Source organism: Etheostoma spectabile, chromosome 8, assembly GCF_008692095.1.
Source record: "Etheostoma spectabile isolate EspeVRDwgs_2016 chromosome 8, UIUC_Espe_1.0, whole genome shotgun sequence".
NCBI classification, from domain to species: domain Eukaryota; kingdom Metazoa; phylum Chordata; class Actinopteri; order Perciformes; family Percidae; genus Etheostoma; species Etheostoma spectabile.
The window spans coordinates 20,615,831-20,642,401 of NC_045740.1; the positions used below are offsets into that span (position 1 = coordinate 20,615,831).

Here is a 26,571-nt window from a genome sequence, read left to right on the forward strand (position 1 = left end):
AGGGGGACGGCGAGCCTGTCACGTGTTGCTTTGTCTCAGCCTTCACCAAAACATACTGCCACAAGGTACCCTGGCAACCGCCTCTCCTTTTAACCCCCCTACTGTAGTTTGGAGGAAATGGCAGCTTTCCTCCTCCGGACAGTATTCTCCAGTGACTCCCAGAAAGGTCACTTTGACTTTTAATTTCCCTCCTCTGGGTATGATTCATGATTTCCTCTCTCATATAGGCCGGTTGGTGTTGCTATTTGACTTCTAGAAAAGCTAAAATAAATTCCGATCTGATTGGACAGTCAGCTATTTATCTACCTGGAGATGGCTGCCAACATGCTATTCGCTGAAACAGGAGTTAGTGAACGTCACGGGAGAGAAATGAATCCTGGTGTGTAGCTCTATAAATATTAGACTCTCCTTCCTCAAGCTCTCACCGTGAGAAGAGACTCTGCCCATTCCTGCTCCCCTTACCAGAGGGAACAGGGTGGCAAGTCGTCTGATTAATTGACTTAAAGAGAACATAGATCATGTTTTTTGGGAGACCTAGAAAAAGTGTGGGCCTATCCTCTGCATCCTACAGAATATCTTATTCAGCATTAAATTGGAGCCTGTTATCAGTGAAACATTACGCTGCTAAAGCCTGCCCTGCTTCTTACCCACATTCCTTTGCATTGTCTGCATGGCTGTAGAAACACATTCTCTCTCACTGTATTCCCACCTCGCTGTCTCTTTTCTATTTCTAGCTAAAGTACTAGTTAAAAGGAAATTTGGGTATTTTTCAACTTGGGTCTCAACTTTTTTCTGACTGGGTCATGCTAAGCATCCCTTTGTGATTAGCTAAACAGCTAATGCAAAGGGATGTGTTACGTGTGTGCGTGTGTGTGTGTGTGTGTGTGTGTGTGTGTGTGTGTATGTGTGTGTTTTAGGCATGCATATCATGGGATTATCTGTGAGTATCACAGATGGCCTGGGGTCCCTTTCTTGACATGACTCTCATTTATAACCATCAGGGGTGGATGCTGCAGTCTTGCTTCTTCTCTACCGAGCTCATTCTCCTTCTCCCTCTGTCTGTTAGACACACACACACACACACACACACACACACACACACACACACACACAAACTACGGACTAGTGCACTCTACCTAGCAACGCTCGGCACTGAATGGCATCACACTGCTCCGTGGTCCATCTCTATAGTCAGCGGAATCAATAGCCGGCTGATGTTTGACGATCTGGCTGCTGTCCACCAGAGGGACTGTTTGTCTTTGCTGGTGTATCATCACAGTCCCCACAGCATTGTTCATTCAATCTAATCTAGATTTAACTCAAAATGAAGAAGTGGCATAATTCGTTATCTTTAAACTATTATCTTTACAATTTCTTGTTGCATTAAATGCATACAAATGAGATCAAATAGAATATTCTCTAGGAAACTGATCATTCTCTCTGATCAACAGTTACTATGAACTTTTGAATTCCCCAAGTAAGGGAACTCAACAAGCTGTTGCACATACACCCCCCTCCTCCTCGCCTTCCTATCAATCCACATAGCAACCAGTGCTCATTGGAGAAAAAGCTCCTTCTGGTGTGTTCCCTCGGCCCGTTTAGCATAGGTCCCCACCCTGGGGCCTTTGGGCATGGCTCTGTGCCCTGACACCGGCGTCTGGGGGAATGCGCACCCTGCTGAATGCTTTCTGATGGCTTAGAATGGTCTTTAATGAGCTTGAAGATGCAGTGTGCCGCATGGCGTTGTTCACCTGGGAAAATCACAATCTGTGCACTCGAGGACCGGACACCGGCCGACGTATACATGTATACACATGCACACGCACACACATATACATGGGTAGCACATACACACACAGACACACATTCAACTGGCTTTTTGCAGCCTCAGCACACTATTGTCCTTTTAGTGAATAGAGTTGGAACGTGGTCAGTCACGGCTCCATTAGGGTCCATAGGGACTGATGCGTGCTTATGCGTGTGTGTGTGTGTGTTTTTTTTGTGTTACCGTGTTAACGTTGTGTTTGTCTTCTCCAGTCTTGCAGTTATTCCCGATTATTTTGTCTAACATCTTCAAAGATTAAATAGTGTATTTATTCAATTACTAATATTGTCAATAATGGAAAAACGTGGAATATATAAGACGCAATGGCCCCCGCCTTTCTTCATGCTGGTGCTCGGTGCTAATTAACAACAGTGGTGCCACATATAACCCCATTCGTTCCCTCTCTCCACCCCTCCAGCCCCCTCTCGTTCCACCAGTCTACTGTCTGCCTCACAAGTCTCTGGGGTCCCATAAACTAGCACACTGAATCTGAACAATCCGAACATGGGGTTTGTTTCCCCCCCAACCAAGGCTTTCTCCTTATTAACAATTTCCCTGTTTTCTTACCTTTGCATAAACCTTTTCCCCAACAGTTTCAGGTTTCCAGTTGTTGACTCTCCTTCCTCACGTGTTTTATTCCACTCAGGTCCTTTATTCCTCTATAATAATATTGGTTAGAAATCAAGGATGTGTTTTTTTTACTTGCCTTCTTCCTTCTCTTCTTAAATGCATCTTTTGTACCCTGTTTTTGTGTCTGCTCCTGTCCTATCTCTCTCCGTCTCACTGTCTGTCTCTCTCATGTCACCTCCATTTCTTTGCATGCATCTGCAATACTTTCTAACATCCATGACCAGCAGTGAGAGGTGGTCTATCAGCAGAGGGTGTGAACGTGACCAAGCGGGAACTTCCCTCTCTTCCTTGGCCTACAAAGGCAGGATGGTCTGCAACAGAACATCAGCCCCAACAGAAAGGCACCCGCTTTTGTTTGCATTTAATGGATGCTGCCCATTCACTTATACACTCCCCTCCATAATCTTTGCTCTTTTCACTTTTGGTTTCTGTAATATAAAAGCTTTCTTTCTTTCTTTCTTTCTTTCTTTCTTTCTTTCTTTCTTTCTTTCTTTCTTTCTTTCTTTCTTTTTATACTATCAGAAAGCAAATCTGTGCTCCATTAGCATTACAGTTGAGTATGCAAAAGTCAAAGGTGTCTTGTATGCATTCTAATCGACTACTTTATCCATCTTTCTTGCAGATGTGCACTCAGCCCCCCTCCACACCTGAGTTTTACTGTTCCACTTCACAGAGCATCAGCGGTCAGTTCAGCAGAGCATGGTGAGCCTCGGCCTGTGGGCCCCTGAGTCAGGAGTTCTGGGCCCTTACTGCCCCCCAGAGGGAGTGCCCGTGGACGCAAGGGGAGGGCCAGGGCGGCCCTGTTTGACAGCTCAACACACAGGGTCTGCTGGTGACCAAGGGGCCATCGAGGGGGCCAAACTATACTGCTTTGGTTAGCACCACACCCCGGTTCCATCCCCCAAGCCTCCGGGCTGTTGTTCCCTTGGAGAAGAGGGAGTGTTTGCAGGAGAGACCAGGCGAGGAGAGGCAGGGCCCGGGACAAAAGACGGTCCTCCGGTCAGCACTGTTCTGCATGGTAGCGGCTGTATTCTTCTCCCCTTTTTTTGCCTTTTCTTTTCTTTGGGTTTGCCGCTTTTGTTGGGACGTGATGAAGACCGGGGGGCAGATATGATGGATGGAACTGGGGGGCATAGAGAAGTTGGGGGGGCCCGCAGGGACGATGATGGAGAGGCCCAGTGTCGTGCTCCCTGTCTGAGAGGAACGTGCGAGGCATGGGGTGGCCCTGGGTGGTAGGCGGACTTTTGGGGGGCGGGGTGGTTATGTTTTGGAGTGTAGGGGTCTATGCAGTATCTAAAGATGGGGACATATGAGTGAAGAAGGATGTTTCTGCGGGTGGGGAAATTGTTGGGGTTAGGGTGCATGCTGAAAAATAAGAATAGAGTTTCAGCATCGTGGGGGATCCAGCTTCCCTGATGAATCTGCAAGAAAAGTCCACCACAAGCAGATCTGTTCTCACATTGACAAATATTGGCCACTATTGCAAAAATGATTCATATGATGCACAAAAAAATTAAACATCTACATGAAATATAATTTTCTTCACATTAGCATACATGTGAAAGGTGTATGCTGATTGGAGACTGCCTGAATTTGTGTGTGTGTGTGTGTGTGTGTGTGACTGTAGTGTATGGGTGCTGAAATATGTGGAGCTCAGTTCTCTAGGGGTGAAAAGACAGATGAGGGTACAGAGTTGGGATGAGGCTACCATATTTCATCATAGACAGTACAGAACCAGGCCTGGATGAATTGTTTAAAATCATCATCATGTGTCTATTCGTTGGCCAACAACATATACCACACACATGGTACAAGATTTTATCGATTTTGAAGCGTTGCCTGCTCTTCTGTGCTCATGTTTCATGTGTAATCCACATCTTCTTCTTTTTTTTCCGCCCCGTCCAAAGGATTAGAGATAGTAGGATAACCCTCCTCCTATGCCCTCCTTACTGCACCTTGCACTGTGGAATGTTCTCTCAGCAAATCAATGACAGCCAGCTTCTACCAGCTTCCCTCTCCCCCTGTCCACCTTGCAGTGTGGAATGCTCTAATCCATAGATATACATGGACAAGAGTTTACAACCACAGGAACACTTTTTAGTCATTTGCATAAAACCAAACCACCATTCCTAACCGCATGACTCAGGATCAAAATTCAGAATGTCTTGTAATTTGACAAGTAATTGCAACAACAGCTTTTTATCAACAGCAGAATCTGCTGTTGCTGCTCCTTTATCTTGTAAACCGAGTGTTTGTTTTCAAAACTTGTTTAAAATGCTTCAGATTGCTTTAAGACAAAAGTAGCAACCTCAAAGCACTCCCACTGCAGTCTATCAGATTAAGTGGAGGTCTTTGTTGACACATACAGACCACCTGCTGCATGACAATATGCCCTTACGCCACACTTTCACTTTCCTCGCATCAAGGAAGATAGCAAACCTCCTCCTGGTGCATTACTGACAGGAAACAAACGAAAAGACACCAGGACAGACGCCAATCTTCCGGCCATCAGATACCAATCAGGGCCTGGCAACCTGCTGGCATCCCTATGAAGGACTGAGATCAGTATCTGGCAACATGCTGCTTGTCCAGTAGCCGCCAGTCTGGTGGCTGTCACCCAGTGCCCAGAGAGAGACATCCTCCTAGAGCAGGGACAAAGGTGGCCGGTCCTCAGGGATTACCCATTAGCATGCTAGTCTGTGTGTTTAACACTGGCCTGAATAGAGAGGACAAGAGCCAGCACCCTGGTCTATTCTTAAGCAAGGAAGTGTTACTGTTTCAGCTGCTGATGCCAGTCTGACTTATGCATATATAAGCATACATGCATATATATGAGTGAGATTTTTGTTTCTATCGGTATGCTGACTGACGTAAAGACAGGTCTACTGTTTGAGGTGAAATTTGACGCAGTTAAAGTAGCGCTGCAAAAACAATACAACTCACTATTTATTCAATAACCAGTTATTTTCTAAAACCTAAAAAATGAAGTTTTTTAAGTCTTGTATGAGGTATTAAAGCTTAAATTTCATGAACCTTTCCTAGACTTCCTCCTGACAATGTGGTTGGCTGGCCTTTTGAACTTGTATTGGTCCTTTCGTGGTTATCAGACTGTGTCATCCACTGGTTTAGGAGCAAAGTACATTTTGTTTGTGGTCAGATTTGCAGAATCAGAGTGATTGGTGCCTTTGTGGGGGCAAAGAATAGCACCAAGTGTTTTGTAGAAAGTTTTAAAGTTTGAACATGAACAAATCAAGGAAGTTGAAACCAGGTGGTAGCAGAAATTATTGCTGACTTATTCATTCAGTAAAACTGGCCAATTTCTCAATGGTTATTTAGCTATGCGTGTGTGTTGGGGTGACCATAGGCTTTCATTTTCTCTGTGTGTGTGTGTTAGCCTAATGATGCGTAAAGACGCCTGTATGGAAATTAGAAATGTGTATTTGTAAATCTATGTGATTGTCCTCAATGATTGTGTGTATGTGTGTCCGCGATTGTGTTCGTGCTGTGTGTGTGTGATTATGTGCTCAGACTTGCTGGCTGGTGGCTGATAATGACACAGGAGGCTGTGTGTTTGTGGATCTCTTAGCTGAGGAGATTCCCACCGTGCTCAGCGTGTCTAGGCTCTGTGTGTTTTTGAGGTTGCACGCGTGACTCCGCCAGCTGTTCTATTCTCCTGTTGGCCCCTCAACCCTACCCGGCCCTCATCCCTCGTCCCCTGCCGACCCCTCCTTCCTTCAGAGGCCTGCTCTTCATCTGATAAGGGTCGTGCTGGCCAAACCCTCAGCAGAGCTCCTCAGAGCTGCTCCATGCTAACAATGCACCCTCCTTTCCATCCACGCTCACTCCATTTACATGTGAAAACACTGGGTCTTATCTCCAGTTCGCTGGAGCTGTGGCACACCGGCCAAGTGAGCGTGCAAGCTCCTATATGTGTGAGCAAAAGGGGCCTTGAGAGAGACCTGCATGAACACTTATGTGGCTAAATCGATATTTATAGCCCTACTTAAGCTTTATATCTCTTCCTTTTTTCCAGTGGAGAAACATTATCAGAAACTCAATGAGAATATTACATTTACAGTAATCTCAAGAGTCTCATTTAGCAGTAGTTAAAATCATTAATTTATTATTGATATTTATTGTCAGTGGGCTATTAGGCAGCTTTATTAAACTTGCGCTGTATCCAGTAACGGCTACTGTAATGCCAAATGAAAGACCCCCAAGAGAGGAAAAGTAGTCTCTCTCTTCTCCGTCACCTTGGAATATTGTCATGGTGTCTGTTAACAATAATCCTCATTTGCCTTAACATAAAATGCACTTTCTTCCCTACTATTTCTTCATTACTGTCATTATTTGCGCCATCTTTACTGTTCTCTGCATCATAGCCCACTGAGGGTCCATTGACTTAAGAGTAATGGGACTTGGTCTCATCTCCTGTGGGGCACACCTCAGGGAACTGCCTACTCTGGTCCAGCAACACGCTATTTTACATCATATTATGCTGCCAATTCACCAGCTGCTGGGCAGCCAGAGACAGAACAGACAGCAAAGGAGAAGCGTGCAGGCTTTTAATTAAAGTCTGTGTAGTTAAGGGCTCGGGCTAAGCAAACATGGGCCTCCGGCATCAGAGTTTAAGATGAGGTAAAAGAGAGCGGGGCGATGAGAGAAAAGTTCCTAACATTGGAGGAGGGGCGAACGGAGTGAAAATGACAGATGTATGAGTGGGCAGATAAAAGATGAGCAGGACTGTTAGAAAGCGGGGGGCAGGTAGAGCAGTGGGAAGGACCGGAAGAGGGGGAACGCTGTGTGCTGTCAGAGATGGTATCACATCTGATTTATCATAATGGGATGCGGATATTGGGGTGGGTGAGGCAACATGAGATGCAAGGTTTTGGGGGACATTTCAATGAAAATAGAGGGCAACTAATAAGATAATATTCATGTATTCAGTTTAGGTGTCATAAGAGATGTAGATAGTTGCCATGAATCTAAGATGTATGCAAATCTGAGCTTAAACATTTTTAAGTACTTATAGCTTCTTTGACAGAACCTACATTTGACGTATTATATTACAACCACCTAGTAGCACAGAAATCAAGAGTTTCAGTTTTGCACACTGGACGATTCTGCACTGAGCTTTGTCCATCATGGTAACCCGGTGACCTCTATTGGTGGAAGTGTAGAACTGCAGGGCTCTGTTCAGCTGCCACTACAATAAAACAATGACACATGGCATGGAGGGAAAATATGGATACTTGAAGGGACTCATGAGTTTCCCAGCTAAATAATTGCTTTAATTTCAAAGACTGCCCCTTGCCACCAGCAGAAGCTTTTTAAAAGTAGTTAAAGGTGTCCAGTGGTGGAAAGTAACTGGGTACATTTACTCAAGTATTTTACTTTAGCACAATTATGAGGTACTTGTACGAGTATTTCTATTTTATGCTACTTTCTGCTTTTGCTCCCCTACAATTCAGAGATTTACATTGTACTGTTTGCACCACTATTTATTTGGCAGCTATTATAACAATTTAATTAGCAAATTAAGATTTGAGATTAAAAAAGGCATATACTGTACACTTATAAAATATAATACATCTTTGTATGGTTCACAAGATTGAAGTGGATTCCAAACTCTATGACCCCTTACAAAAAAAAACAGTGACTTGTTGGAGCAGGACTTTTAATTGAGTATTTTTACATTGACGTATTGGTACTTTTTCTTTAGTAAGGGATCTGAATGCCTCCACCAGTTTCATTCTTTCTGCCTACAGTGTAGATTTGATAGCATTCCTGGTTCCAAATCTTTATTATTTGGGGAAATGAACAATGATCTAAGGTTTGTCTGTCTCGTGCCCAGGCTGCCGGTAAAGCTCCAGACTTTGCAATAAACGCATTTCAACAATATATTAAATTGCTGAGGAAATGTAATATTAGATCTCCAGGAAGACCCATAACACAAGATCTGAACCAGAATGTCATATTACTTTCAATATACAGAGTACAAAGGATGAAAAGATCATGATGGGCAATGTCGCACATACGTAAATAACCTAAATTATCTCATAAGATCAAATCAGAACGAAAAAGGAATTGGATCTTAAACATTCCTTTAAACAAACCAAGATATAAACAACAGAAAGACTGGTATAAATGTAGTCCTGAGAAATATTTTCCAGTTTTACAGCAAATAACAAGAATTCTATTTTACCACAGCTGTGACACATAATCATTCCTTTGGAGGGTACTATCCTTGGGTTAGGGTTAATAATGATTATCTTTGGCTTGATTGTTTTTCTTGGACCTGCATTACCAGTACTGGCTCTGCAGCAAAAGAAAGATGCAAAGCACAATTACATATACACATTCATCTCACACTTTACACTCTACTTTTAAATATATTTCTTTGCTTCCCCTATCTCCTATGTACAGTGTTGAACACTTTGACATGAACGAACAAAGGTCAAAAGACAATAGTACAATTATAAACACAGATCCTTCAGATATGGATTTCATCAGTCATTGTCGAATACTACTGAGGATGATTCTCTAGAATGACACAGAGTTATATATACATTAAACAATCTCAAGCAAAATGTTAATAATATGATCTAAAACATGATATTCTTAAATGTGTCATGTGAGCTTACCACGCGGCTGTTTTTACAGGTACTAAATTGGCAATTTGTGCCCACAAACATATCACATACAAATGCACTAAGGGCCAAACTGGCACCCAATAAGGCCTCAACAAAATCATTTGGATTTCTTTTGTGTATATATAAACACAACATTGGTCTTCAAACAGAACTTAATTAAAAAAAAGTTATCTTTGCCACAGAGGTGATTCTTTTGCTTAGAGGAATGATCTATGAAACTCAATTGGTAAGGATATATGCAAAAATCTCAATGGTCCTCTTTACATCTTTTTTTACCTTGAATTTAAACAAATGACAAAAAGAAATATTGTGGAAAACACTGTGAAAAAGGCACAAGACCTCAAGTGCTCATCTAGAAATATTTCTTAAATTCTTCTCAACAACTCAGTGAAACACTTCACTGATATGTGTTTAGTTTAAGTACCACTATAGAAGTTACAAAACGTTATTTTGTTTTTATTCTAACCAGTCCACTGTAGCCATATATATTCAGGTCCTGGTTCAAATCAGTAGCGTCAAAACTGATTTTTTTCTGTACCTCTTTATGAGCTGCTCTTGTATATCACAACTGTGTTTCTGTTAAACTATTAAAAATTACACATCACTACTATATCGTCTTCATTTCGACTTAAAAGTGTTTTCAACTTCAGTAAGAATCAAGGCATCAACATGTCATTGCTAAAATTATAAATACTGAGTCATCAAATGTAGCAGTAATCATCACGAGTACAGAATTGTATCTAGCACAATACAAATCTCTTATATACCCCACCGAGTTAATTGTAGGTGTGAAATGTGAAATACAGTGGGAAGTATTGCTTCATGGGGCATGACTTTGACTCAATGCTGTCAAAGTGTTACACAAAAAAAGAATAACATCAATCTATCATGATTATACAATAACACAATGACCATTAAAGGTGCCACATTTTGCTATCATCACATGTTAATGAATGGCAGTTTAACTACGTCTTTGGAGATGGAGGTTGTGGTCACTGTTAGGTATCGTATAGAGGATTTATTCGAAGGAAGCGCTGTTCAACTGAACTGAACTTGTTGGAAGATGTGTGTAACGTGTAACTAATTAAGGTATAGTGCAGCCATGACCCCAGCAGGGGGAGCCAGCATTCAAGATCAGTCTAGCAGGATGAGCCTCGTCCCAGTCCAGTGCTTCAGTAGGCCAATGAGTAGGTAGCAGGTTTAGGACCTTGTTAAGTCTACAGTCTCTTAGTCCCTGTTGGTTCTCCTCAGCAGGTCTTTTTTGTGGACTGTCCTGGCTTCACATGGCCCTGCACCCTGGTCCTTTAGTCCTGCAGTCTTTCTGAGTTCTAACTAGTCCTACTACGAGAGAGGCTACAGCTGGTCCGACATCTGTCTGGAGCTCGGACTCGGCTGCGTGCCTAAGGCCACAGTTCTGGGTGTGGAGGGTGGAGAGGGATGCACTGTGGGGGGGCTCAAAGGGTCTTGGGGGCCCTCGTATTGAGGCAGCTCCCCATCTGAGAGGTATGGGGGAGGAGGGAGATCAAACCAGGGAGGCCGACTAGAGGAAATAAACAGAAGAAACAGACAGAAGAAGAATGTAATATCAGGGTCATGAGCTATTACATAAAGGACTGTACAATGAATATTATTGGACTGGGACCCGCAGCTAGAAAAGATGGAGTACGTTCACCCCTGTCTGAGAAAGGATGCTATTATTAGAACCTGTCCTTATTTAAGGACACCTTTGAGATTCTCTTTCCCATATTGAGATTATTTTTCCCCATTTATTTTGACCAACTGGAAACAATGGTTGCACATTTAATGAATGAATGAATTAAATCTTTATTTCAGTAATTTATGATTAGATTTGTAAACAGCACTAATCCTCTATGTATTTTATGTAATGAAATAAATGGTATACAATAGTAAATGAGTTAAGAGTTAATTGATTGTGCATTTAAAACCACATACAAGAACCCCTGGAACAGATGCTAACAGATATTTCTGACACATTTCCAACACATTCATTTCTGAAAATGAATGTGTTGGAAATTGACTGTATGAGTAGAATTAGCGAACAAGTAAATCAAATTACAATTTTTTTATGTTGTACTCAAATTATACACTAAATTAGATTTTACTTTGCTAGAGAGACAACTTTGAGTGCCACTATTTCTGTTTTTTGGTTCAGGCATGGCTTGCAGTGCAAAACTAGCTTCATGGATACAGACAATCAATTATTAACTTCCACACAAGTAAATCACTGATCCTCTCACCTGACATCCAGAACAGCTTGTGAGTATGATGGAGGTGAGTCCATGGAGAGTCCAGGGGGATACAGGGTCCCAGAGAGCAGCTGCAGGGCCTGAGGAGTTGAGCTGTACGGGCTGGCTGTGGTGGGAGAGCCAGGGGAGGGACCTTGGCTGCCCGGATGGACGTGGCCCCGGTCCAAAATGACCAGACGGGACAGAAGCAGGGGTTGGTGGTGGTGCGAGCTCCCTCTTACACCTCTAGGCAGCAGTACACTCCGCTTCCTTTGGTGATGGAGCACCAAGGCCAGCAACGCAACCACCAGGACGAAGATAACGGCGCTGCCGATGACGGCGTAGGTGATGCTGGGGTAGTAGCGCAGACGATAGTCCAGTGTCACAAAGTCCTGCCCCGGTGCTTCTGTGGGGGAGAGGGACGGAGATAAAGGGCAAATTAAGGTTGGGGGGAAAGGAAGGATGAATGGTGGCAAGGGAGACAAAGGTAATATAAAATATTGAGAGGGAAACTATTTAAGGCTAGGTGTTTAAGGAGACAAAAGGATAATTGGTGGAGTTGCAGACATAGGAAAACGGAGCAGGGAGTGAGGGAGACGGACATGAATTTGCCTTTTGAAATATGTTTTTAGGTTCATTCTGAAATTAGTTCTGTGTGATCAGATAGAGGCAGCCTCTCTTGGAGATGAGAGCGTTGCATAATAAGCATAACAGCAGTCAAAGCTTCAAGGGACGAGGAGAACAAATGGAGCAGGATGTTCAATGCAGAGGTCATTTTTGAGCCTGCCTTTAACAAGTAGGGACCTCATTCTTGACAGAGAGGCTAAATAATTCTTTGTGAGGACAAAACAGCTTACAGGAGGTTTAGATAAAAAACACGTCTCGAGTTGCTCAGCACGGAAGATGAGAGAAGGCAGAGGAACACCACGGGCCGTCACACATTATCATGTTTGTCGCAGGGAAAGGGGGAGTCTGCAAACTACTCAGGAGTCCAAGGGAACTTAACGATCGCGAGGAGAGCCTTGGCCAATGGTAAGATATGCAGAGCAGCCAACTCGCCGCCTGAAATAAGTGATGAGTAAAGGGAGCACTGTAATGCCAGCGAGCACTGCAGCTTATTATTCCAGATGGGATGAGGGAATAGCACTTAAACGTTTCCGCTGACTGATATTACAGCGTGAGAATTTCAATCAGGCACTCGGGGTGAGGCTCATGTAAATGGTGCTTCTGCTTACCGGCAGACAGTACTGTTGAAGGGGAGAGGTAGGGAGAGTGGAAAAAATCCTATTTATTACGGAGGCTACGCTAACGACAAATGAGCTACATAAAAGTATTTTACAGTTGCTGTTTTGGTTCAAATTACACTAATGCCTCAGGGGGCTGTAAACATCAAACCTCCATGTGCCTCCTAAAAAGTTCAAAACACCCTTTGGAATACTTTCTATGTGTTTGAGGTTTCTGTATTGCTGCTTAATAGACTGTGTGTATTGACACCTAATATACACTTAAAAATGACTCACATCTCTGTCAACTAGCCTTTGTGTCGACAGTTGAGGATACTCCCCAGACAGCTTACCAGTAAATGACTATTGCAAGATCTCTCAAGGTTGAATCAATAGTGCAAAAATGCTTGTATCAGTGAGGATTATAACCCTCTAAAACGGCAAAGCAGGCAAGACTTTTGGAGTTTTTGAAGTACTCCGGGCTTATAGAGACTTATAGGCTCTCTGGAGATATTGCATTTAGCACAGGGTAAATATTCCCTACACATGTACAAGCTAGAGCTACAGGGCCTCAGATAATTCAATAAAATGTGCAGAACTCCATAAAATGTCAACCACTGTGAATAGTTCCACATTGTGGGCAATACACCTATTTCCTTTCTTGCCCTGTTAGGTGAGAAGATTGATACTGCTATGTGCAGCAGGCCTATATACAAAGCTACAGTCAGCAGCTGGCTAGCTTAGCTTAGCATAAAGAATGTAAACAGGACAGGGGGAAACAGCGAGTCTGGCTCTGTTTGTCAAATCTGTACAGAAAACGACACATCAAAACAAGTTGTGACATCTCTTGACTGGGTGCATTGACTTCCTGGAGTCTCTGCTGGTTGCCTGGCAACCTTGCAAAGATGACAAGACTCCAGGAATTGACTGTGCCTTTCCAAGGAATAGAGTAGTTCCCCGTAATATCATTAAATGTGTTTTTATGCTTAGAGGTCCTCATACAGTTAGGGAAAAAAAGTATTTGATCCCATGCTGATGCCTACTGACAAAGAAATTATCAGTCTATAATTTTAATGGTAGATTTATTTGAACAGTGAGAGACAGAATAACAACAAGAAAATCCTGAAAAAATGCATGTCAAAAATGTTATAAATTGAATTTCATTTTAATGAAGAAAATAAGTATTTGACCCCCTCTCAATCAGAAAGATCTCTGTTTCCCAGGTGACTTTCATGCAGGTAACGAGCTGAGATTAGGAGCACACTCTTAAAGGGAGTGCTTCTAATCTCAGTTTCTTACCTGTATAAAAGACACCTCTCCACAGAAGCAATCAATCAATCAATCAATCATATTCCAAACTCTCCACCATGGCCAAGACCAAAGGGCTCTCCAAGGATGTCAGGGAAAAGATTGTAGACCTACTCAAGTCTGAAATGGACTACAAGACCATTGCCAAGCAGCTTGGTGAGAAGGTGACAACAGTTGGTGCGATTATTAGCAAATGGAAGAAACACAAAAGAACCGTCCATCTCCCTCGGCCTGGGGCTCCATGCAAGATCTCACCTCGTGGAGGTAACCATGTGAACAGTAAGGAATCAGCCCTGAATTACACGGGAGGACAAACAATTGGTAACACCCTACGCCAACTCAACTTGCATCAACTCAACTTGCTGTTTGAAGGAGGAGGAATGCTGCCTATGACCCCAAGAACACCATCCCCACCGTCAAACATGGAGGTGGAAACATTATGCTTTGGGGGGTGTTTTTCTGCTAAGGGGACAGGACAACTTCACCGCATCAAAGGGACAATGGACGGGGCCATGTACCGTCAAATTTTGGGTGAGGACCTCCTTCCCTCAGCCAGGGCATTGAAATTGGGTTGTGGATGGGTATTCCAGCATGACAATGACCCAAAACACACTGCCAAGGCAACGAAGGAGTGGCTCAAGAAGAAGCACATTAATGGCGTTTTTCCATTGCTGGTAACGGCTCGCCTCGGCTTGGCTCGGCTCGGCTCGGCTCGGCTCGCCTCGGCCCATTCTATTTCCGTTTTCCATTACAGATTGAGTAACGCCTCAGCGTGGCTGGTCACCATAGCAACGCGTGATGATGTAATTTTCAACGTGACTCACAACAGCACGTCGGCTACTCGCCGCAGCCACAACAAATGTTTTTTTCAAAGAAACTGAAGGAAGCAACAAAATCACCGCTAAAAAAAACGCGAGTTTGGGAATTCTGACGGAGTTCAGACGTGGACATGACGGTTTGTTCGCCGACACAAAAGGGTAATTAAGTTTCCTGGTAACGTTAGCTAACTCTGCATGTGTTCAGCGTCGCAGTCAGTATTTACTATACGCTATATAAAGTACATGAACTTTAGCAACCATGATTACACACCAACATGTGTGCTGTGTACTGTTTGTGTTTCAGAGCATTCACGCTTTGCAAAATCGCCGCCGCAGACCGTCTGGTGGGCGATGTCCGACCGGTGAAACCTCTGGTTTTGACTACTGTGCTTCGTATAATCTTTATGAGTCACGGAGAGGCTTATGACAACGACTGGGATGTATCTGGGCCAGCAGAGCCGGGGGGGACACTGTCCCAGGGGGCAGAGGAAGAAGACCGGGAAGTTTGGGAGGGTTTGATGCGCTACTTGAAAAGCTAAATAAAAACTTTTGTTATATATATTGTCTTGTTTTTTTAAAGTAACAGTGTGCGATATTGGAAACGACATGAAGCCACTAGTAGCCCGAACAGTTTAAAAGTGAGAATAGTGTAGAGAGTGGATAATCTGTCGGTGTCTGGCTAGATTTGTTTTAAATGTCCCGTTTGTTCTGGAAACACACTCCGCACTCTTGTCTGCTAACAACGCGGTCATAAGTGACGATTCTCTCCGACCAATCAGCAGTCTGCAGGTTTTCACGTCACCTTATGGTATCGCCTCGGCTCGCTTGGAACCTCGACTGAGGTAGTACTAAAAAAAGTACCTGGTAGCAGGTCCCAGGGACTTTTTTTCGTAATGGAAAACCAAAAAAAGCGAGTAGAGCCGAGGCGTGTCGAGTAGATACCACGCAGTGGAAAACCGCCATAAGGTCCTAGAGGGGCCTAGCCAGTCTCCAGACCTAAATCCCATAGAAAATCTGTGGAGGGAGCTGAAGGTTCAAGTTAACAAACATCAGCCTCAAAACCTTAATGACTTGGAGAAGATCTGCAAAGAGGAGTGGGACAAAATCCCTCCTGAGATGTTTGCAAACCTGGTGGCCAACTACAAGAAATGTCTGACCTCTGGGATTGCCACCAAGGGTTTTTCCACCAAGTACTAAGTCATGTTTTACATATTTCCCTCATTAAAATGCAAATCATTTTTGACATCTTCATCATTTCTTTGTCAGTGGGAAAAATGTACAAAATCAGCAGGGGATCAAATACTTTTTGTCCTTCACTGTATGTTGCCTTCTCAATGCTAGCTGCCCCCCCGTTTCCAATATTTATGCTTAGCTCGGTTTACGGCTGCTGGCTTTGTATTTAACTTGCAGATATAAAATCTAACTCTCTGCAAGAAAGCGAGTAAGTGGATTTCCCAAAATGTCAAACTATTGCTTTAAGAAAATAATGCATTGGGTTGGAGAGACTATCAAACCTCAACATTTGTGAGAACCTTTTTGTGGACATAGCTATCATCAGAAGAGTTTTTGAGCTTGTTTTCTCCTTCTTCGAGACATCATGCTGCATGTTTCCTCTGTCTACCTGACCTTGAAGGCCTGAGGGAGTCTTCGGCATTGTATGTGTGTGTTTGTGTGTGTGTGTGTGTGTGTGTGTGTGTGTGTGTCTCTGTGTGCACACATGCTGTTAAATTCCCAACAACAACCAGCCTGGCATACAGCCTATTTATGTACCAGTGTGTAGTCAGGGGCCCCATGCCTTAATTAAATCTAATCTAATTCAGATGCTCCAACCCGCCCCCTGCCCCAACCAGGCACCAGCCAATAAAACAAGCCCCCTCGACCCCTCCCTTTGAAAAAAAATTTGGGCCGTTTTTTCCCCTCCCCAATTAAATAGAACTGGCTTTCACCCAAAAGGCCAAAAAAAAGAAAAATTTTTTCCTAATACCAGTAAAAAAGCCAAAAAAGAGACCCACCGCTGCCCCCCTATCTGCCTATCATTTTTCATGCTCCTCTGGGGGCAAAGAGAAAAACCCCACAAAAAAAACGTGTAAATTACAATGGATCTTTTCGGACATTATTTGGGAAGGGCCCGAAAAGGGTGTTTCAAACACAAGGGGGGGGTTAAAAACTAGAAAAAAAAGGACTGAAGCAAGCGCCTTTTTTTTGCTAGAGACCTCCCCCCTCTGGTGTTGTTTTACTCTGGATCCCTTTTTCAGCCCCTTTTAAATATTTGTTAATGCACAAAGCGGGGGATCCCCACATTAAAAAATGGGGTGGGGAGGGGGGGTTTTCCCCCATAAAAGCTAAACGACAAATGAAAAGGCCCTTACCCCGCCTGGACCAACGAAAATGCCAACTTTATTCCTTTGTGCAAAATTCTTTTCTATGACGTTGGTCCTGCCCGGGCCCTTTTTTGCTTTAGGTACATCAAAGGAATAAGGCACACACTCACTACATTTTTTTATTCGGTGGATAAAAATGTCTGCACATATTGTCTTCCTTAAAAAAATTAAAATTAATTTAACGGGGTACATTCAATCTGCATTATGTGTTTAATTTTTTTCCCAAACTCCGTCCCCAAAATCTTGTTTTGGGTCTCCCCTTTCCCTGTACTCTAGTTCCGGGGGCCCGCTCATCTCGCCCGGCACTTTTACCAAAATTTATTCAAATTGAACATCAAAGTTCACTACAGGCTTTCCTGTCTTGTCTTGTCAAACGTGCCTAAAGTCTCATTGCACTCTGTATTTTTTCCAAAGGGCAAGCTGCCTGACACTGTTGACCACAAAAGGGGGTAAAGCCCAAAAGTAAATAACTTCCTTTGGCTCAGTAAATTTCATAAAAACTTGGGAAAAAACCCTTGCAATGTTTGCTAAAAAGAAAATTTTTATAAAAAAAGTTTAAAAATTTAGCTGCTTTCATCTTCCCCCGTTGGAAATTTTGAAAATTTTGGACTTTTTGAATGGGCCTGTGTGTTTAAAATGGCTCAAAGATTACTTTTGTTCCCCAAACAAACCCCACTCGCCTCTCTCTTGCATTGGCACCTCACATGCATCTAACTTTCATAACCTTCCTATTGAGGCCGGGGAAGGGTACCAGCCACTTTAAATTCTCAAGTGCCCTTTTCCCCCCCTCTCTCCCCTCCCCTCGCCTCTCCTGTCCTCTCCTCTTTGCCTCCTCTTTCCCACTCATGTGCCTTTTGTTTCCCCCTCTGCTTCTCCTCTAATGCCTCCCTCTTCCTCTCCCTCAGCTTTGTGCTTTCCATTGCTCCCTCCTCTCTTCTGAACCCGCTACTCCCCTCTTGTTGGTAATTTACTGTCATGGAGATGACATGTATCTTGCTTTTATGATATACAACAACTGTACTCAACCTGGATTATGCACTCAATAGAATGCTTATCAACAGCAAAAACCTGTCGAATCTCGACTTTCAATCTTTCTCCACTTTCTCTTCCTTTCCCTTTTCACTCTCAGCCGTGCTCCTTCTTTCACTGCCTTTTCTCTCTCCAATCGCTCATTATCTCCCGCCTGCATCAATCTTGTTACCCCTGCATGAGAGGAGAGATTTATACTTGGGACATGGAGATGTCACAACAGTGGACTGAGGAGAAGAGCCGAAAGAGAACAGCTAGAAAATGATGTGGACATGTCTATAGGTAGAGGGAGGAAAAGTATCATGCACACACATCTCATTTCCTCTCCCACCGAGTAAGAAAACTGAACTCCACACACTCTGCTCCAAACTAGGCTAAAATCTATTACAAGAGACAGAGTCACACAGACCCCCTGCTGTATCCCTTCTGTACCAGGAACACACTCTTTTTGCCTGGATCCCTTTTAGTGTTGCTCACTTCTACATCTTTGTGCCATCCTTACTAAACTTGGCTAACAAGCCTCATTCGACAGTGTCTGCATTTTTTAATCTTTTGTGAGGAAACTAGCACTGGCATTACACAGATTCGGGCTTGACTCAGTATGGTCATACTAGGTAAAAACTAAAGACTGACTGATATAATGGCATGGCCTATTTTTAGCTTTTCATATGTACTTTATATATTGGAATATATAATGGCGGTCAGGTAACACAAAGTGCTAAAAACATGTTACAGGTCATTTACAAACAGTGTTGTAATGACATGCTGTAGTTTGTCTAGCAAAAAGCACAGAAGAGGTTATCTTTCAACTGTAAAATGTCTCGCTGTGTAAATAGCTTTGTCTTCAGGTCACAGTGAAATGGAATTTAGAGCGTGTTTATCTTTAGTAATGTAATGTGGCATTTTACAGAGTGAAATGGGTATAGTTAAAAGAAGGATAAAATCCAATCTTAGATTTTGTTGGACACCCCAAAATGTGTGTCTGAGTGAATATAGTACACTGTAAATTCACAGTATGTAATACTGTGGTGAGATACAAACACATTTTAAAATGTTTTTTGCAGACTGAGATCCAAACACACACTTCCTATGATTTTACTCTGCTAGCTAACTAACAAGCTAACAGCCACGTGTGGTTTGTATAATGAACAGGGTTAGCTAGTTTTCCCCAAATCACGTCTTATGTATATGACCCCCAATTCACATTAAGTCATCAAAATATTTTTACAATTTACAAGAAGAGAAAAGAGGGCTTTTAAAAAAAATCCCCCAAAATACTCAAAAAATGATGTTTGACACATATTTAGCATAAATCACAGGGACACAGGATTGTAGCTAGGAATGTGTATGTTTAATTTCATTGTGTCTTTTACATAAACCACATTGAGATCCTGAAAATATCTGACTTATGTTTGGTTATGATGTACACTGTGCGCTATCATTTTACATTATCAGGTTGTTTTTTTAAACTTTCAAATATTGATGTCGGCATTGGCCTAAAAATATCCTGGTTCTTTCAGCTCCAGTAAATACTCATTCCTTTGTGATTAACATAACTATGTTGATGAATCATTTCAAAAACAATTAAATCACATACCATGATCATATATTTTTGTGTTTTACCGGTAGATACGACTTTGATCCACCACTTTCTAAAGACAAGCCTAAGATTTACATTATACTGTCACACAGCCCATGAGCAATAAGAGAGGAAGCTTTCACATCAAAAGTATTTCTTAGTTGAAATGAAATAAAAACAGAAATCCATTGGGAGGTGCTACAGAACAAGATGAGACAGAATATTGGTACACACCCACACATGTTGGGCTTGTATGCACCTACTGAAGCGAAGTGAGGGCCGATGTTAGTGCACAACACGACTATTGAGCAAGCAGTGATTAAAACACGCTCTGAAGCCCCCCTTTGTCTTAATCTAATTACTGTATGCTGCAAATCAACAGCAGACATGCCTGCCACTGAATTTGCTAACTAACAACTGTCAGAATACGCTCATCCAAAAATGAATGAGCAAAAAGAAATGAAAACGGGCTAATAAAAGACTGCATATATCTTAATTGCCACACTTAAAACGCCTCTGAATAAAGGGAATGGAGATATTCCCTCCCTCTGGCTCATTCCTGTGGGAAACGCAGGCCCTGCACAGATGTGCTGTACTTTCCCTTTGCACTGAAGACTCATTTCACATTCACAAAGTGCCATCTTTAAAAGTGTTCCAAAGTGGGGGGAGAAAGTAATCATCCTCTGGCTTCAGCATTCCAGAGTTTGCAGCTACGTGTCGAGTATGGCTGTCTTCAGCTGATGGAGGTTGGTCACAGCGGTGCCTTCCCTTATTACAGAGTCACTCTGTCTGACGCTAATTACAGGTGTGGGGCTTCTGGCTCATTTGGCAGCTCTGTTGCCACAGTTGTGCCCCCACAACGACTGAGTTGTGATAAAATGAGGAGAACCAGTGACAGGTTTGGCCAGCTCTTAGCTCAGCACATTAAGCCCAGAATTAGAAGAGAAAGATTAAACCACTAGGGGGCAGACAGCTCTCATGTTTACTTAGCAACATGCACATAGAGACACTTGCACTCAAACACACAGTCACAAACTTCATCCATTAGTATTGGGCAAGCATTCAGAACAGGGGAGTACATGCATTGGGTTGAGGGTTGTTTTAGGGGGGCATGCCATCTTCCTTCAAACACCCTCAAACAGATGAACATGTGCAATTAGAATAGAGCAAGCAAACCATACAGTCAGTTTGTCAGAAAAACAAGTTCAAACACATGAACACACCCACACATTCACACATGCTTTCAGATGCTTATACGGGCAAGAACAGCAATACAAACAAAATCCCAGAAATCCTTTCATTCTGGTCCAGAGCAAGCTAACTAAAACCCATGCCACATGGTGGAGAAATGTAAAAAACATTGGAGGAGTGGGGCAGGGCAAACTACAAACAGCAACTTGTGGGTTGTTTGGTACACTCATGCCTTTATTCTCTTCAAGCTCCACTACCAGCAGAGAGGAATCTGGAGGGTGAAAAACAAACTCTTAAAGGTCCCATGGCATGAGGGTTTTTAACATTAATATGAGTTCCCCAGCCTGCCTATGATCCCCAAGTGGCCGAAATGGCGATAGGTGTAAACCGAGCCCTGGGTATCCTGCTCTGCCTTTAAGAGAATAAAAACTCAGATGGGCCAATCTGGAATATTGCCCCTTATGAGGTCATAAGGGGCAAGATTACCTCCCCTTCATCTACTTTGCCCGCCCAGAGAATTTGGCCCACCAAAGAGAGAGAGACATCATGGCTTTCAAACGAGCAAAGTGGCAGTTGGTCAAGGCCCCACCCCCAGCCTCCACCTTGCCCCCGTCTCTCCTCCTCAATAGCTACAGACTCAGAAATGGCACATACTAAGGAAAGCTCATTGTGGGACTGGCTCTAGACTGTAATTCTGCACAAATGCTGAATTTTGGGAAAGACACTTCAGATATGGTATTTGGGGACCACTAAGGTCTATATTTAAAATTATTTAAAGAGCCCCATGTCATGGGACCTCTAAAGTGACTGTGATGGCTATGGTTGCAATAAACTTAGTTAAAAAGGATTATAAAACTGAAACTATCCCGCTTTTACCATCTTTGTGACACAATTTACACCTGCCATAAAATATAAGTCTGCATCTGGAATATAACACAATCAGTCCACTTCATTTACTGCTCGCAATTGTTGTCTGTATTCTGCCTGCATTGCAATTCGGTCATACATTTATTCCCCCAATACAAAGCAGGTGAGTAGGTGGGGAGGCAGGAGCTTCACCAACAAAAACCATGAGGGTGGGGTGACTGTACAGACTGTAGCTTTTCTTTCTCCACAGAAAGCCCCCGAATACCACAAGTTGGTTTTACAGCCATTGTGTTTGCAACAACTGTGAATGTAACATTGTTTTGTTGTTAACTTTGGAGATGATTTTTTTGGGTACATTATCTTGGCTAGCAGCAGAGCACAGCCTGTAGGGATTTTATTTCTAACTCATGAGCAGACATTGCCCAAAGCCACCCAATCACTCTGCAATCCAGATCAACTCCAGAGGAGATCTGGCTGTTCCAGTCACATGCTGTTTGTGATTGTGTGCATTAGCACCTTCCATTAACATACAACCTTCTTTATCTTGATACGGATCAAACTTTAATTCCACACATGAATGGGGTCCATGGTTCACCTCCATCCAAGCTCACGTTTTCACTATTGCACTCAAGATGTATAGTGTTTGTTTGTGTGCTGTACCAGATGAGACATATCCACTCATGCAACCCTGATAAATGGCTTTGGCTACAGACATCCTTGCTAAGAAAGTGTGAAACACTGGGGTATATTTCATCCAGCAGAAACCAGGAAACCCCTGATGTTCTCACTGCATGCTAGAACAAAGTCTGTACAGGTCCAATGTCCTCAGTGATAGGACGTAGACTTTTTAAATTAGATTGCTACTTGACACCATGTATTTGCGGCAAATCAAAGACGTTATCGCTCTGAGCTGCCAAAGCCTTTTGAGCTGTTGCTTTCATGCAGTCATTTCCGGCTGCCTGCATATTACTTGAAGAGCCTAAGAGCTATCAGGACAGCCATGTTTAAAAAAAAAAAAATGAGACGCTCGTTTTAAAACTTTTAAAACATTTTCCCTCTCTCTCTCTCTCTCTCCTCTTTCTCTCTCTCTCTCTCTCTCTCTCTCTCTCTCTCTCTCTCTCTCTCTCTCTCAGGGGTTTGCACCCTTTACTTTACACAGTAGTGTGTGATCACCCTCGATGTCCTCTATTCTGTGTTATTGTTTTTTATAAACCCTCCCTGCCAACAAACTCCCCCATGGTGGGACATAAAAAACTGATTGATTGAAAGCTGCTCTGCCAGAGCCCGCTGAAAAGCAAAGCGTGTTAACTGCTGTGCGACAGAACTGTTCCAGATCCTTTCGGCATTCCAGTATTACTATTCAGGTTCCATGCTCTCACCCCATTCCTGCTGCTGTGCCCTGTCATGTACTATATGTCTGTTCTTGTTAGCATGCACAGAAAAAGAAGGAATTAATGGACAGGCCGTGTGTGTGTGTGTGTGTGTGTGTGGAGGGGTATGTGTATGGTGCTCTATGAGTCCTGTCATTAGGACCTTTCCTATGTCTTCATGGTTATATTATGGAGGAGAGCCTGTATATTTGTGTTAGCCTGTGTTTTTGTCTGTCTGTTGCCAACTCTGTCCTTCTGTCCCTTTGTGTGTGCGTGTGTGTGTGAGTGGTGCTTTGGGGAAGGGAGGTTTTCATGCTTCATCGGGCCTCTATTTGCCTGTCCTGTAATAACTTGTCCGCTCCATTGCTTGCCACTATCAGACCCCCCCCCATAACACTCAGTCACAGCTTACTGTGGACCACTAGAAGAGTGGAGGGAAGGGGGGTTAGAGTTAATGAATGAGCTCAGCATCTGGAGAACATCCACAGAGGAGGAGGAGGAGGAGGAGTGGAACGCTAGACAGGAAGGACAGGACAGGAAGGTTGAAGGGCAGGTGAAAGGAAGACAACTGACTGATACATTTAAGGAGAACCTATTGCAAAAAAGTTATACGTTGACTGTAAAACAACAGAGAGCAAGGTGTGGGGTTAATAACAGTTTAACTGATGAATGAAGTGAACCAAGTGAACCATGAAGTATCAAGTACTTGTAATAACATGATGTCAGAGTGATCTAATAACCAATAACAATCCAGATTACTGTAACTGCTATACTATAATAATATATGTAAGCTTGAGACAGACACAAAGGGGCTACATATAGTTAATGCCTAATGTTTAACAATGTTGAGTATATTTTATTCTCATCATTTTATGTATGGTGCAACATTTGGAATTTGTTAAATTGAGGTGACATATACAGTACAGTATATATGTGCTTGGATACATTTCTGTATTATCTACTTGGATGGTGTCATATAGTTCTAAAAAGGGGTCGGTTGTTGTCTTGACACAAAAGGACATGTAAGGAATAGTTTTGGGAAAGGCGCTTTATCACTTTCTTGCCAAATGTTAGATGAGAAGAATTGTCTCATACGTTGTCATGTCTGTATGACATGTTGTGGGGTGTTGGGTGCTGGAATATTTCTCAGCTGGACGCAGTGACTTCACGTTGGCTTGCCAGGACTGTGAGGTTGCCAGGCAACCAGTTAAAACTGACTGAGATTACTGAAAAGGGTCAAGGTTAATGTCTTTTTTCACTTGCCAAGACTGGTAAGTGGGTGAGAAATCTACTTTCCCAAAGTTAATTTTTACTTGCGCCAGTACAAATTGTTAACAACAAAGACTAAATTTAAATGGGCCTTTTTCCTAGCAGACATTTTGACTTGTCATAGTAGGAAAAGGGCTGGGATAGAGGTGAAAGACATCAGACAATCACAAAGGTGGGAAAACCAAAAGACAGGAAGCAAAAAAAGACAGAAAACCAGACTACCAAAATAAAACAGGAAACAGAAACTTACACACCAATAACACCTAAGTGGAATGCGGCCATAATTATTGGTTTTGAAAACACTTGTACTTTCTTACTATGACATGTCAATATGTCTGATGAAAAAAGGTCTATAGTCCTTTTGAATCTTGATTCAAGTGGCCTAAAAGAGCACACAAGAAATTTAGGAGCACAGTAAAATGACAGCAAACTCAAAAAAGATGTTCATTACCATATAATGTATTATCTAAGCTGTTTCCACAGCCTTCAACTGAAAGATTGCTCCACCAATCTGTTTTGATCCAATGTGTTTAATCCTTCTTTTTTTTTTACCAATTGCCTAATCGGGCAAATGAGTTGCTAGGATACTACCCAGATGTGGCGTTTTACTTGCCCTGGTCAATTGGGCAATACTTGTTGTCCTGCACATTATTTATGTAAAACCATAGGGGTCAGTTTGTAATGACATACAACATGATAATTATTGCTTTTGCTGTGCAGGCTTGTGGTTTCCCCATGCTTCCAGCCTTCATACTGAGAGATAGCTTCCTATTTAGTTTGCAGAAAGAGAAAACAAAAAAGTTTCCACTACTGGATTTACAGTACTAAGGACTTTATTTTGCTACTGATTGGGGAGAATGGACTAAAAATGGGAAAAAAGACTAGTCTCTGTAGAAATACTACAAGGTATGTTCATGAATAACATGCTTGTGTGTTAGTGAAAAGATGGGCTATGAATATCACAACTGCTTGTGTATCTCAGAGAATGAGACTCAGTAAGAGCTTCAAAAACAAAGAGTCATCATTCTATTCATAACATGTTGGATGCTTCAACTGAGGCACAGAAGTGGGAGTTACAGTTCTTTTTTTTTTCTTTTTTTTTTTTAGAAACCTTTTCAGTGAAGAGTGGGCTATTTTTTCCCTGGAGGAAAAGGAAGAATGGCGAGGGTGAGAGGTTGCTCAGGATCGCTAAAAGGCTTTGACTAAGATCCCCTCCTACCAAACCTGACGGGTACGGTCACCATGGCAACTGTTCTGTGGGGCAGAAAGGTGAGTTAGGAAGGGGGAGGAGGAGGCTAGCCTGGGAGTAGACACACAAAAAAAACATGCATAGGCCTGACGCATGCGCGCAAACAGATAATGCTCCAGGCCAAGATGTGATGGAGCAGTGTGATAAGACTGCAGCGATTAAGAGCCTATTCAGGCCTGTGTGTGTTTGCAGGGATGGGACCAGCATCCTCAGGAGGCGCAGGAGACTATTATAAACTGAAGCCTGGAGATAGATTGACAAAACAAAAGGCAGGATAACATGCAGGAGTCACAGAGGAAACACAGACTCATCTGACAGCCTCGGTGACAGAGGGCTGATGTGGGATGATTGACTGCTGAGGAAAAATTGGATTTTTTGACTTATGAAACTTTCATACACAAGAGAAGTAACACCAGTTGGGGTTGAATGTTGAAGAAGAGCTGTGGCTGACATTCACAGAGAATGAGGATGTTCATTATAATTCAATTCAATTCAATTTAATTTTATTTATAGTATCAATTCATAACAAGAGTTATCTCAAGACACTTTACAGATAGACCACACTCCAGAATTTACAAGGACCCAACAGTTCTAGTGGTTTCCTCCAGAGCAAGCAACAGTGCGACAGTGGCGAGGAAAAACTTCCTTTTAGGCAGAAACCTCGGTCAGACCCTGGCTCTTGGTAGGCGGTGTCTGACGGGCCGGTTGGGGTTAGAATGAAGAGTTATACTCAAATATGAAAATAAAGAATTGTATCAAATGAATGGATATTTTATTCTACTCTGAAATATATTCATGAGGGTGATTTAAGTATGTCAATAGTATGTTTATACCAGTGAGAGCAGAATGATGTAAGCACAGCAGTGCATTTACATGCTTTCACATGTATCTACTGTGTGTCCTGGAGGACAGAAGAGAGCTTCTCAAATATTA

The 26,571-nt window shown here is 42.7% G+C and overlaps 1 protein-coding gene across 1 annotated transcript in view; it reads right to left on the bottom strand.

Moving 5' to 3' along the window:
* Positions 1-8,117: 8,117 nt before the first annotated feature.
* The window catches only part of ldlrad3 (low density lipoprotein receptor class A domain containing 3), a 76,523-nt gene continuing 58,069 nt past the window's right edge, over positions 8,118-26,571 (bottom strand). Inside the window, exons 5-6 of the mRNA XM_032523717.1 lie at positions 11,367-11,760; positions 8,118-10,648 (exon numbers count right to left, since the gene is read on the bottom strand). Of these exons, the coding sequence (XP_032379608.1) occupies positions 10,462-10,648; positions 11,367-11,760 (581 nt within the window). The 3' untranslated portion in view covers positions 8,118-10,461. The remainder of the gene's footprint in view (positions 10,649-11,366; positions 11,761-26,571) is intronic.